At 45.1% G+C, this 13,691-nt stretch overlaps 1 protein-coding gene across 2 annotated transcripts in view; it reads left to right on the forward strand.

Annotated features, from left to right (window-relative positions):
* DOCK5 (dedicator of cytokinesis 5) overlaps positions 1–9,067 on the forward strand; it is a 193,887-nt gene extending 184,820 nt beyond the window's left edge. For both annotated transcript variants that reach the window (XM_045852821.1, XM_045852820.1), the window contains exons 48-52: positions 1,310–1,476; positions 5,410–5,578; positions 6,240–6,378; positions 7,315–7,418; positions 8,016–9,067. In XM_045852821.1, the coding sequence (XP_045708777.1) occupies positions 1,310–1,476; positions 5,410–5,578; positions 6,240–6,378; positions 7,315–7,418; positions 8,016–8,117 (681 nt within the window). In that variant the 3' untranslated portion in view covers positions 8,118–9,067. The remainder of the gene's footprint in view (positions 1–1,309; positions 1,477–5,409; positions 5,579–6,239; positions 6,379–7,314; positions 7,419–8,015) is intronic.
* The last annotated feature ends 4,624 nt before the right edge of the window (positions 9,068–13,691 follow it).

The raw sequence follows: 13,691 nt of genomic DNA on the forward strand, positions 1-13,691 counted from the left end.
GCTCTCCCACCTCAGAAGTGGCCCTCATCACCCTCAGAAGCACACGTTGCTGGGCCCCGCCCTGGGTTTCTCATCCAGCAGGCCTGGGGGCTGCCTGAGGATTTCCATTCCTAGCCCGCTCTCAGGCGGGACTGATGCTGCTGGGCCAGGGCCCTCGCTGTGGGCATGACTCTGTGAGAAGGTGGGGTGCCCCTGATCCCAGACACCGGTTGTTGCTATCCTGTCTAGCCCATTCTTATGCTTTTTTTCTAATAATTTTATTTTGATGGTAAGTTTATACTCTCTACACCTTTGAAGGGGAGAAAGAATTATGAAGTACATTTTACAATGCACATAGCTGACTTTATAATTTTTGACCCTTCTAAACACATTTCTCACAGCTACAATTTTCTGTTTTCCCCCAAGGAGCTGGGTGGAGGGATGCACATGCTAACCTTTCAGCAGTTGCCCGTGTGCTTGGCTCCAGCATCATCCATCCACTGCTCTCAGTGTGACCTCACCTCACGCCGTTGAACTGCCTTGTTCTTGAACCCCCAGTTTTCACATCCTCTCTCCTCAAACCAAAGCTCTGAATTTCTCACACACACTCCTCTCTCCTGTTGCCAAACCTCTAGCTACACTCCCTTTCTCTCCAGAGATCTTTTTGATCATCTCTTTCTGTCATCTGAGTGTTCAATCATGAATTCCTAAAAAATTACTTCTTAACCTGCCACCAGTTAAGAGCTTTCTTCTGGGGAAATTTCTCTTTGAAAATAAGTTCCGAGACTGTGACTTGCACCTCATGAGTGAGGTTTTTCTTAGATCCGGGCCGACACAAGCAGGTAAATATGTACAGTGGTGGCAGGTGGGGTTCAGTGACCCTACAGGAGATATTTCTAATGACAGTAGATCTGTGTGCCCTTACTTCCTAGGTGAGACCCACTAGGTTGAGTGTCAGGTCCATAGTTTCAATCTAAAACTTTTCTACTAGGCCAGTACTCCATTTTGCAATGCCTGAAAGAAGCAAAGCTGGAATAGCAGGCAGAGAACCTTGCTGTTTTATTGGTGGGTGAACATACTGGTTATTTCTCTCTCAGGGGGCTGATAAATTTTTCTCTGGTCTCAGAAACAAGGCAGTTTAACCTGAGTTGTGTGTATAAGTGAAAATATAAGCATTTCACTATTTAACGGCTGAGACAGCCCAGGCAGTGACCAATCAGAGTGGGGTGCCAGCCATCTGCCTGGGCACCGCGGCAGATGGACGGGTCTGCACTCGCTCCTGTGGGCTGAGCCCCAGGCCGGCTAACCACAAGGGCTCATGTGTCCCCAGCCACCCACACTGACCGAGAGGAAGCAGAGCCGCACAGGGTCCGTCGTGCTGCCCTACATCATGTCGTCCACCCTGCGGAGACTGTCCATCACCTCGGTGACGTCCTCTGTGGTCTCCTCCTCTTCTAACTCATCGGACACTGCTTCTTCCAGGCCCGGGTCGGATGGGTAGGCTTTCGATCTTTAATTGCCAGGAGGGGTGGTGACCCATTTCTGATATCTGCCTGTGGTACCAAGCAAGCGTTGGCTGAAGTAGACACACTGTCCTTGTCAGGGAAGTACTTCAGAGTTCATGGGCTGTTCGCCTTCGGGCCATTCCTGTTGTCTCCCCCATGAGGAACATCACTGTTTACATAATGACAGCGACAGTTATGGGGGGAAATCACCCCAATCCTATCACACCCTATCACCTTCCTAGTCACATTCCAATTTTTTTCACGAATACTTGTTGTCACTGCCTGATTTTTTCATCATTTTAATTTTCAAAAATGATGTTTAAATTTATACTTAGTTTATGAGTAGTTCATGTAGTCCCTGATACGAAATTCCAAAGATACAAATGGCTATATATCCTGAAACATCTCCCATCAGTCCCTGCCCTCCCACTGCCGCTGGCCAGCACTGCCCCCAGAGCCAGGTGGGGCGGGCACTCAGGTTCTCCGCGCCCCGCCGGGAGCGCAGCACGCCTGGTGCACAAGCAGCACCGAAACACCATTTCCCCCTACACTTTCGTATCATAGAAATGGCGGCATGTCACACTCCATTTATCCTTTTTTCAATTACTAAATCTTTAAAATTACTCCTTTTCCAAACACAGAGAGCCTCCTCTTTTCTTTGAGCTGCAGGCTGCATGTCACGGTAAGTGGGCCCCACGAAACCGGCCACCAGGACCTGCAAATGGACATCTGGTGGCTGTGGCAATGAGGAACCTTAAAAATAAGTTAGTTTGTAAATATACAGATGAGAAAACTACCAAAGTGAAATTGCTCTGTTCAATCTAGATAGTTGGAATTTTCAAAGTTACTCCTAAACTGACTTCTGTAGAGATTAGACGAATTTCCTCTCCTGCCAGCACACACAGAGCTTGCCTGGTCACAGCACCTCGCCACCAAACTGTGGGTCATTGGGCTTTTTAAGTTTTGCCAATCTGATAGGTGCAAAATATTTTCTTGGAATAGGGTTTGTTTTTTTTTCTTGCGTGAAGTTGAGCATTTTTTCCTCTGTTTCTGTGAACTCTGGTCAAATATTTTGTATACATTTTCTGTTGAATACTGGCCATGTTTGTAATATGAGTTGAGTATTTTCCCCAATTTCTCCTTTGTCTTTTTTTTTTCATTTTACTTTTCAATTACAGTTGACATTCAATATTATTTTCTGTTTCAGGTGCACAACATAGTGGTTAGAGCTCATTGTCTTTTGGCTTTGCTTCCAATTTATAGCTTCTGGATATTGTATCATAATTAAAGGCCACCCTAAAGCTACAGAAAACCCTAAAACTAATTTTAGGGGCTCACAATTCACAATTAGATCTTGATTCTTCAGAATTCAGTACAAACTGTGAAGCATGGAGCCAGCAGTTTCCTCGTGTGACTCCCTGCTCCCCTTACAACATTTAGTGAGCAAGCCATCTTTTTTCAGTGGACTCGAACAGTCAACCGTATGAACATAGCAAATTCTTATACATTCTTTCATCTGCCTGTGGACTTTTCCCCACATTTCTTTGGTCTACCTGTGTGTTCATGCACTGGTGTTATACAGTTGTAATTACTATAGCTTTAAAAGGTTGTAGTAATCCGTTTCAGGACTTAGTTGGCCAGGTTTTCTCATTGTCACTTTTGGTTTAGCTTGTGGAGGATCCTGTTGCTCTTGTTACTGGGATCACGTTAACTTTAGGGGCTGGCTTCAGGAGGGTCAGCAGCTTTTGATATGGAGCCTTCCTTGGCAAAACATGGAGCGCCTTTCCACATGTTCACATTTAAAACATTTTAAAGGAGTGCATTTGAAGAAGTGTTCTTTCTGTTTAGAGATATTACTTTAAAATAACATTTCACTAATTATAAAGTTAATATTTGTACATGGAGACATTTTTCAAAGTACTAGAAACTTTTGAAAGAATTAAGGCTTACAACTTCATCACTCAGAAATAACCACTGGTCCTGACTGGTGTGGCCCAGTGACTAAGTGCCGGCCTGCCACCTGAAAGTTTACTGGTTTGGTTTTGTCAGGGTGCAGGCCTGGGGTGTGGACCCGGTCCCCAGCTGGGGGCATGCGGCAGGCAGCTAATGGGTGTTTCTCTTGCATGTCTATGTTCCTCGCGCTTTCATTCTCTCTCCTTTCCCCTCTCTCTAAAAACAAAATAAAAATAAAATCTTAAAAAAAAAAGAACCACTGTTAAGTTCAAATATATAACACAAGGAAAGCACATATATATTTTATATAAGTGGAGAAGCATTGCTGGTACCATTGTGTGACCAGCTTAATTAAATATGTATGATGAATATTTAACTTCATCACGTACTTTAGTGTTGACTATAAATCAAGCCAGTTGACTCACCATTTACTCATTTTTGTAATTCTGTATTATAATAATTATGGCACAAAACTAACCTGTCCAAATGGCTCCCTACCTGGAAATGAAATGATTAATATTCCAAAATTATTTGGGTATTTTTCATTGACATAGATATTTCTAGATAGTTGTAGCAAAGATATAATTTGGTAACTTGCTTTTCTCTTTGTCTTTTTATTATCAGCATATTCCGTGTTGTCATGTAATTTCATCATCAGCTTTTAATATCATTTTCATGGTTATATAGCATTGCATGGTACAAATATGCTGTAATTAATTCTTCTCGTACTCTAGAATATTTATACTGTCATTATTTCTAAACATATAATCATAAAGTTTATTGTAAGTTTAATGCAAAACATTTAGCTTATATAAATATAAAATGCATTTTTATTTTTAAGTATTGTAGCAAACATGTGTACACATACAGATAGCTTTTTGATTTTTAGGGTGCACTCTCAGATCAGTTCTTGGCCTTTCAGTGAAGGTCAAATGTAGGATGCATTTCCAAAAGCATACATTCATTACCTAGTCAGAGGGTGAGATTTTTTTTTTTTGCAATTCTTGATATAGCAAACAAATACCAATATGGAATGCCATGTGTAATATATGAGTGACTATATAATTTTCATCATATATTCACCAATATTATTTGTTCTGTTTTTAATCTTTTGAGTTCCTAAATATTAAATAATACCTGATTCATTGTTTATTTTTTTTCTTCTGTGGTTTTTCCCCATGCCATAAAGAGCTACTACCTACTTGGAGGAAAGGATAGAAGTTCTGTTCTATTCATTAACTCCTTTCTTAAATATAAACTCTGCACCATTCAAAACAGACAAGCTTTGAAGCAGCTGTTGAAAATCAGAGACACCAGAGAGGCTGACACAGCAGGGTAGAAAACAGAGGGCAGTGGGTGGGGTCCTGTCTCTCCATGCCGGGACCCCAGGCAAGCAGCTTATTGCTCTTACCCAGATTTCTCCAGTGAGTAAGAAGTCATTGATGATATTTCCTCCATTTATTTAGGATGTTTCTTTAGAGCAGCTCATGCTGATTCACACTGATGACCTTGATTCTCCTGTCACCAGTGTTAGGCATGTATAGTGTTCATTAAAATTTCACAGTGATGACAGGCACTCCATCTGCAAAGGGTCAGTTCTTTGTTGGCAGGAAGTAGAGTACATCCATCCTGTTTGGCAAATGGGAGCCTAAAGCCCAGAATGGGAATTACCAGTACTCTGTGAAACACAGTGCATCTTGTTAAGGAAGCCAGGAGTGATTACACATCAGGCCAACTAAATGCCTGCTTAGAACACCAGCAGAGTAGGGGCTCTAAGCCTTGACTTTTAAAAAATTGAATCTTTGTTATTTCAGGAAAATTATTGAAGCTGTCATTATAAGAAAAAAAATAGCACAGACACTGAGAGAGAAGTCACAGGTCAAGATTGGGCCAGAGTCCTGGCCTCTTTGGGATTCATGTTGACAGTCAGGTGTTCAGCACCTTGTGATTGGTCCATGTCCTTGGCTGACAGGTCGATTCTGGAGCCCCTTCTGGAGCGCAGGGCCTCGGCAGGTGCCCGAGTTGAAGATCTGCCCCTCAAAGAGGACAGCGAGAACCGGATCAGCAAGTTCAAGAGAAAAGAACGGAGCCTGAGCAAGTCCCAGGTCATTGCAGAGAAAGCGCCAGAACCTGAGCTGATGGTAAAGAAAAGAAAAAAAGTGCACCAGAGGTTTTGTAGGGCATTCCCTGTAGCCAGGCCCACCACCACTCCCTTCAAGGCTCTGAGTCACCAGATCGGAGCCTGGCCACAGGGCTCTCGCAGCACCAGCAGCCGGGGCGGGCGTCAGGTCTGACCGCACTGAGAAACACATGCACATCGATCCCAAGTCTCTAAATCAGTCATGGCACAAGGGCGCATACCCATGATGTAAACACAGGGTAGATGCTTGGAGTTGTGGCTCTCACTGCCATGTTCCACGAGTTAGTCCAAACATTGTCATTTCTCTTCTGTTAACTTAAAAAAATAACTTGTTCTTCCATTAGCCACATCAAGTTTTAAGTGTGGCAAGACCAGCTTTCCCTGAGAATCAGGTTGGCTTATTTCCGACCTAAATGGCATAGTCCATCTGTGGTCAAAGTCAAGTCCGAAGTCTGCCAGAAAACAATCTGTGGTTCAAGAATGACCTGTTAGTATCTTTACATGGGTGCCCACCACATCCTAATGTGGTGAGCTTCAAAATGGCTCCTGGAATTACGTCCTATAACGAGCTTCTGCTCAGCAGACAAGGTTGTTCAAGCGTTGTGGAGTCCAGCCATCCTCACCTTGAGCACATTTCCTTGTCTCCCCCACCGCCATACCAGAGTCCGGCCAGAAAAGCACAAAGACCAAAGAGTCTCCAGCTGGTGGACAGTCGGCTGACACCGTTTCATGGGTCTTCCACACCTCCATCAACACCTTTGAGCCCACCCCCACTGACTCCTAAAGCTACCAGGACCCTGAGTAAGTTTTCCTGTGTAGAAATCCCTGATACTCGTTTTACTGGAATGGAGTATGTTCATGAACCTGGGCAATTTTTTGTCCAAACAGCCACAAGGTATAAATAGAGTTGTCTCAGTTCAGTTGTAGTGGGTATAATACAGTTAGACTAAGTCCTTGCCAAATGAAGAAGTCCTCAGGTTGCTGGGGCTCATTAAACTGTTTTTTTATACTGCTCCAAAGGGTCTCACTGGCCCTTTTCAAATTATGAAAGTGTAACAAGGGAGATGCAGGCAAGAACAGAGAGGAAGCCAGTGCCTTAGGAACTACTGAGCAGACAGCGTATGCATTCTATGGGGAGGGGTCCCAAATGAGGATAAGAAATAGACCCGTTCCATGACCTACTACCTCCAGCCAGCCTTGGAGAACTGGCAGGGCACGCTGCCTGAGAAGAATTCCAAGGTGCCCTTGGAACAAAGGACTCCTGGAGGGGCAGTCATGTGCCAAAGGGGAGAGAATAGTCAACCCAGAGTCAGGAGACAATCTGGCAAGGTCTCCTGGAGGAAGTAGGTGTCACACCCTTTATGTGGTAGAACAGAGAGCTCAGTTAAATTTAACCAGTACTTATAGACCACCTGTTATGTGACAGTTTTTAAGCACTTGGGAAGCGTCAGAGAACAGAGTGATACCTGAGGTTAGAAAAGGTTTTCATCTTCAGCTTAATAGTAAAAACACTGAAAAAAAGTGGAAGTTTTACTCAAGAACTCATGAGGTTTTCCAGTGAATGAAGGGTGCTTCATGTGTCAGGAGGGGTCAGAGGTCGTGTTCTTTCTGTCCACAGACAGAAAGCTTAGCAGTTTGATTGGCTGAGTTGGTTCCAGTATTACCCTGGCAACCAGCAGTTCCGTGAGATTCCTTAATGAATTCTCTCTGCCTTCATCTCCTTTGTATCATTTCTAGGTTCCCCATCTTTGGAGACGGATGGGCTGATGACGGCCACTGTGCCACCTCCCCCTCCTCCCAAAAACAAGCCCTATGAGAGCAGGGAGAAGAACTCTGAGGAGGTAGGGGAAGGACGGGGCCCTGGGCCAGAGGCCGCTGTCGGGAGGGCAGCTTGGGGTTCTCCGGGCGTTTAGTGGGCAGGTTTTCCCAGAGCATCTGCCATTGTGGTCAGTTTTTGGTTCATTCCTGAATCCCTGGAAGACAGGGCAGCTTTCAGTAGAAAGGAACCATATGCAGGTAAGGCCTTTTCATCGGACAGGAGACAGTAGAGCTTACCTCGATACCTCACCCGGAGTGCGGGTGAGAGAATAACAAGTGGGTTCCGGTTCACATCTGAAGAGTTGACTTCTGGGTGAGTGGCAGTCACTCTGGAATGGCCTCTGACCGGTTTCCTTGGTTCATTCGGCAAATATTTGTTGAGCGCCTGCTTTCTGTTTGCCAAGTAGCCAAGTGCTGGGGATGTATCAGTGCTGGCGAATGTCCAATGAACTCTAGCAAACCAGGGAGGATAAATCCGCTTACTTCCCTTTCAACCTGGCAAAGGCTGTGTGGGTCAGCTCAGATTCGTTAGGAGCTAAAGCAGAGTGTTGGAAATGTGGAGGAGGAAGCAGAATTGGGAAGGAAGGCAGACTCACTTCAACTCTTGTTTGCTCCCTCAGGTTGCCCCCCCACTGCCTGTGCGAAGAGAAGCCAAAGTCCCACCCCCACCCCCTCCCAAGGCTCGGAAATCTGGCCTTCCTTCGGAGCCTGGACCCCAGTAAGGATCTCACCCTCTGTCTGAACCTCAGCGTGCCCCGGACGCTGGTGCCTGGGACCTGACCCCCAAGGGGCAGTTTCCTCCCCACCTCGGGCCTCTGTGGACTGCCTTGCCTGCCCTGGAAGGAGGTTCACCAACCAGCTCCAGACTGGTTGGTATTTCCTACCTTCTATTGGATGGACATCTGAGGCCCTGCAGCATCTTTAATGCACAGAGAATTCCAGAACAGAACTGGCCGAGTCCTGTGCATTTCTCAAAGAGAGCTCCCTTGCCGGTGTTCAGCAACAGCTTCCAGCGCAGAGCCACATGGTGACGTATGAAGGTGGCGGTTCGTCTGTGGTGGCGGTTGTAGGGCAGCCACAGTGGGCCACTCCTCGGGCGGATTTCTTGCTTTCCTTCTGAAGTTGTGCTTGAGGCTTACTTTTCTCACATGGACCTATGTGATCTCATCTAACATTGAGAAAGACCAATATCAAATCCTTTGGTAGCTGAAATAATCATAACTTTCTAATGTCTACTATGTCTTTTTTTGGAGAAAAACAACATCTTTTTAATGAAGATTGGCTGCTTTCCAGTATGAATGGCCATCATGATTGACAAACCATGGACTCTTGAGAGCTCCCAGCTCCTATTTTCCCTCCACCAGCATGCACTTGTGTAAGGGGGACACTGGTTGTGCCCCTCCTAGGGTCCCTCACACTCCCAACCGGTGGCTTTCCCTGCACAGCACTCACTTCTTCCTACTGTGGACTCCTTCAAAATTCTTTCTTTTGTGCATACAGCGTCTCATCCTGCTGCCTCTTCTGACTCAAATCACTGGATAGAAAGGACTTCGAAGCCCGAGTTCAACAGTTCCCAGGTTCTCTTCAGCCCCTGTGTGGAGGGCTCAGCAGCCCCTAGCTGCACCTGATTTCCCCTGGAGAATACAGTGCAATACTGCCTTTTGATAATTTATTCCTCTTGATTGTGCATTTAATTTGATGACATGTTTATGGTACTCATGTGATTTAGATGATCAAATATTACCTGCACACACATCAACACCCACACCAAGTTAGACAGTTGAAGCTAGAAGGGCCTTAAAAGTCATCCAAATAGCCCCCTTATTTTGTAGATAAGGACATAGAGGTTGAACACAGATAATCCTACTACAGATTCTCATAATACCCCAGCTTGCTAACTGAGGTCACATCCAAATAACACTTAGACCTAGAAGACAATACTGACAAACTAACTCCTACCCTTAGTTGAATCAACCATGGAAATGGTCCAGATATTTCTATACTGCTTAGGTATTTGTAACCAGGTAGACAGCCTATGGACTATGGATTCCCTCAGTAGACATGTGGAGGGCTCCACAGGGTCTCTTCCTCATGTGGCCTGGTCCCCTTTCCTTGGAGACAGAGAGCAGAGAGGGAGATGTCCCCTCTGCGCACTGCAGTTTGTGTTCCTGTGTTTGTGTTGTCTGCTTGACTGACCGCCCCTGTTTTAGGAGAGGCAGATCAGCCCATCACAAGGTCGGGGAAGGGAACCTACCGCCATGCCCCGAGTTCCTCAGGAAATGTGTGCAGGAAAGGCTGGTCTCCCCCCACCCCCCACGCCCCCAGAGAACCTGCAGTATGGGATGACAGAAGGATCCTGGGCTTTGGAAGTAAAACCTTTTGGTTTCAAATCATCAGACTCCCTCAAATCAAGTGAAATGTTCTGAGCTTTTATTTCCTCCACCCTCAAAACGGGACACTTGCCACATAGATTGTGTGGGTCTGATGAGATTGAGTATGTACAGTTGTAGGTGCTCGCCAAGCAGCCCTTCCCCTGCTCTGCTCAGCCAGAGTAAGGTCGGGACCTCTAGGAGCATTACTGAGACTCTATTGATATATTCTTTTTTTTCTTTTGGAAGATAATTTGGAATGTGAGCGCAGGTGAGTTCTTTTGGAGTCTCCCTCACCTAATTATTTGTGACGAGACACAGCATCAGTAAGAACAGAAGAGGATTTTAAGTGGAAAGAACTCAAGAGAATGAAGGAAGAGAGTAAAGAGAAGGACCAGAAAGGCCAGGCTGGGTTCCGGCAGAGCTGGAGCCACTTGTGAGAAATTGCCCCAGAGACTGGCTGGAGGGGGCTCATGTATGTCACCCCCTCTCTAGGTTGCCATTAAATAGGTGTAAACTGGGTCACCCAAAACCCCTGAGGGCATGTTCCCTCAGCGTGGTGGATATGAGTCCTGCTGTCTGGTCTTTGATAGGAGGCTGGAGAACCCAGTACATGTGCCAGATGCCTTCCCACCCCCACTTTTTTTAATCATCACCTGAGGACGGTTTTTTGTTGTTGTTGTTGTTGTTGTTGTTGTTGTGTTTAGAGACAGAGGAGGGGGGTAGAGAGAAATATCGATTGGTTGCCTCCTGTACATACCCCAACTGGGGATCGAACCTACAACCTAGGTATGTGCCTAACCAGGAATTGAACCCTCAGCCTTTCCATGTATGGGACAACATTCCAACCAACTGAGCCACATCAGCCAGGGCTTGTTTTAATATAACAATTTTCCATATGGCTCCCTCTCTACATTTATGGAAATACTCAGTCTCTCCTGCCTGAACAGAAAGGGTTCCAGGTAGTTTTGTGGACAACAGATGACAGGGGACATTGGAAGGTTCGTTTCCTGGGGAAGCCATGGGGTAGAAAAGGATCATAGTTGACAGACGGTGAAATTAGCCCCAAATCGTCACAGCCTTTGTGAATGCTGGTTTATGGGATAGTTTTGTAATCTCATCTTTCCCTGTCGTGGTGACTTGTGTTGCTTTGAGATTTTTTTTCAAGAACTGTTTCATTCAACATATAATTAGGCTCTCAGTAAATGCCAGACACTGTACTAGACCCTGAGATTGTGGCAGTTCAATGTTTTCATGGGGAACAGGCCCGGATGCAGAGCCCGTGGTGTGTTGTGGGATGGGAAGTGCGTGGTGTTGAAGGGAAGTGAAGCCCTAAACAGGCTACTGGGCCACGGGTGGCCTCCCCTCCACCCTCACGCCTCAACTCCAGAATTGTCATTTTTTCCCATCAGGGAGACCCTTAAAAACTGCTGCTGTCACACTGCAAATCCCTGAGACAAAACAAGAGCTAAAGCAGGTTTTGAGACCACAGTCCGTCTCGGTCAGCTCTTTCCAAGCTGCAGCAGTGCTTCCCCTCTAGCTACCCCAGGTCACAGGGTCATTTCTTATTTTAAAATTGAGACCTGTCTCATGCACATCGTAGCGTGCGGACGGTTGCAGTGTCACAGTGGCAAACACCCCTGCCACCACTTCTCAGACGCAGGCATAATCGACCTCAAATGTGTTCCTTCTTTCCTGTCCCTTTGTGGGTACAATGAAAAGGAGAGAAAACCCCCACCATTTACAAAAAACAATAGTGTGCTTTTTGGTGAGTCAACATGTATTATTAGTCCTTGGGCCTCAATTTCCTCATGTAATAAAAGTACATATGTATGTATGTTACATGATTTTTATAGAACCCTTGCAGCCCCAGCTTTCTTCTAACAAATGAAAGAGAGAGCCGGGAGGAAATGAAGTTTCTGTAGGCTTTTCCGGTCTGCGCACCATAAAAGAGGGGACTTTAGGATTGTGTTGGAGGAGGTAAGTTGCTCTTGGGGTTGGTTCAGAGTGGACCCGGTTATCTCCAAAAGGAAAAATTTTTCCTTTCAGGTTGATGATTTCAGGCTGATTCTTAGTAACCCAGCCAGAGCTGCCCTCCCCTAGGTCTGTCCAAACTCACCTGTCAGTCCTGTTTTGAGTTGTTCGTTCATACCTTGTCCAAAGCTCTCTTGCCGTGGTTTTGTAAACTACTTGGGTTTCAAACATGGACAGTTAGGAAGATGAACATTGAAGTAGAAAAATTTTGTTCAGATTTGGTATTATTTATTTTTTAAATTAAAAGTGGAAATGTATTTTAAAGTTCATTGTGTGTTTAGTTTATTATTATCCATATATTAATGAAATGAAATCACCCCTGAACTTTTTTTTTGACACCTCCTTTTGACACATCACACCCAGGGCAGAGTCCCTTCTAGCCTCCTTTCATTATGGGTCCCATGAATTTAAACTTGTACTGTGGGGTCAGAGAGTCGTCTTTGCCTAGAAGCAATAAAAACTTCAAATTATCTGGCTCTTTCTTGGCTCCTACCTCCCTGTCCATTCATTTGGCATCTGAGCTGCCCAGTTTTCTGATAACCATTCATTTAACATAATAGGTTCTATTTCTTGACTCATTCACCACAGATAACTGGGCAGAGGTGAAAGGAAATAAAGAGGTTAAGGGGAGTACCTAATAACTTACATGGAAAGGTGGGAACCAATTATCCAACTAGGGTGAGCAGTGGTATTCCCTGGGAAGAGATGCTACACCCCAGCCCGATGACATCCGAATTTCTGAGGGCAAGGATGGGACTGAGCATCTCCCCATGTTAGCCCAATGTCAGGAAAGGTTAAGAACCACTACCTGGGAGGAAATAACAGCTTTAGAAAATTGGTGTTCAAGATGTGTTTCTTAGGCTCCCCACTGGTGGCGGGTCCAGCTGGAGAGAGGCACACAGCCACACTTCCACTGGGACAGCTTCACTGTTGGAAGTGCTCGCTTTATGCATCAGGGGTTTTTAAGTGTTTCAGTGCTTTCAAATAGTGCGATCTGTTGCCTTAGAGCAAACACTGCTGCACTGTATATGCATAAGATTCACCAGGCACCTGTTAAAAATGCAGATTTTGAATCTGTAAACTCGGGAATGGCTTGGGATCTGGGTCCGCACTGAGGAACACCCCTTTCAGAGCACCTTGCCGGTCAGCATCTGTAAGCGCTCCCATCTCATGCAGTGGTTCTTGGCTTCTTCCCAGTCATCCCCAGAATACTGCAACTTCTGAAACTTTGGTTAAAATCATCTATGTTTAATCCCTTCTTTTCGTTTCTTTGTCACTTAAAGCCATATATACTTGAGAACTCATCTAATTAAATCTATCATTTTTTATGTTTCCATTCCTTTTATTTTTGAAAGGCTGTAGCCTTTTTTTAAAGTATAGTGATGAGTTAGAGAGCTCTTCACATTCAGGAAAACCCTTCCAGCTTTAATAAGGGAATCATATTTCCCGTCCTTACCTTCGGTCACTTGGGCACTGGAGATGCAGGATCCCATATGTGTATGTCAGCTGCAAACCAGTGGGCGCCACCCCAGGCCTCTGACGTCAGCATCGGACCTCCCCAAAGAGCGTCTTTGTGGCCCCTTCAGGGAGGCCCACGCCTGGCTGCAAAGAAAATGCCCCAAAGACAAGCTTTGGCAATGGAAACCTGAGACCACAAACAATGTACAAAATAAGTTGTTTCCTTCTTTTTATAATATGTAAACTAATAAAAAGATTATAAATGATATCATTTAAAAAAAAGTCACAGAGTAAGTGACAGCTGGGAGCCCCCCATCCTGCCTGATATGTATTGATTAATACAATGATGCAATTTTACCTTTTGTTCCATAGATTATAGACCCCACAACTGCTGAATTTTATTAAAGTGGGAGTGACATTCTGTGATTGAGTTTT

The sequence above is a fragment of the Phyllostomus hastatus genome, unplaced genomic scaffold (genome assembly GCF_019186645.2).
Source record: "Phyllostomus hastatus isolate PE091 unplaced genomic scaffold, TTU_PhHast_1.1 phas_contig_98, whole genome shotgun sequence".
Classification (NCBI taxonomy): domain Eukaryota; kingdom Metazoa; phylum Chordata; class Mammalia; order Chiroptera; family Phyllostomidae; genus Phyllostomus; species Phyllostomus hastatus.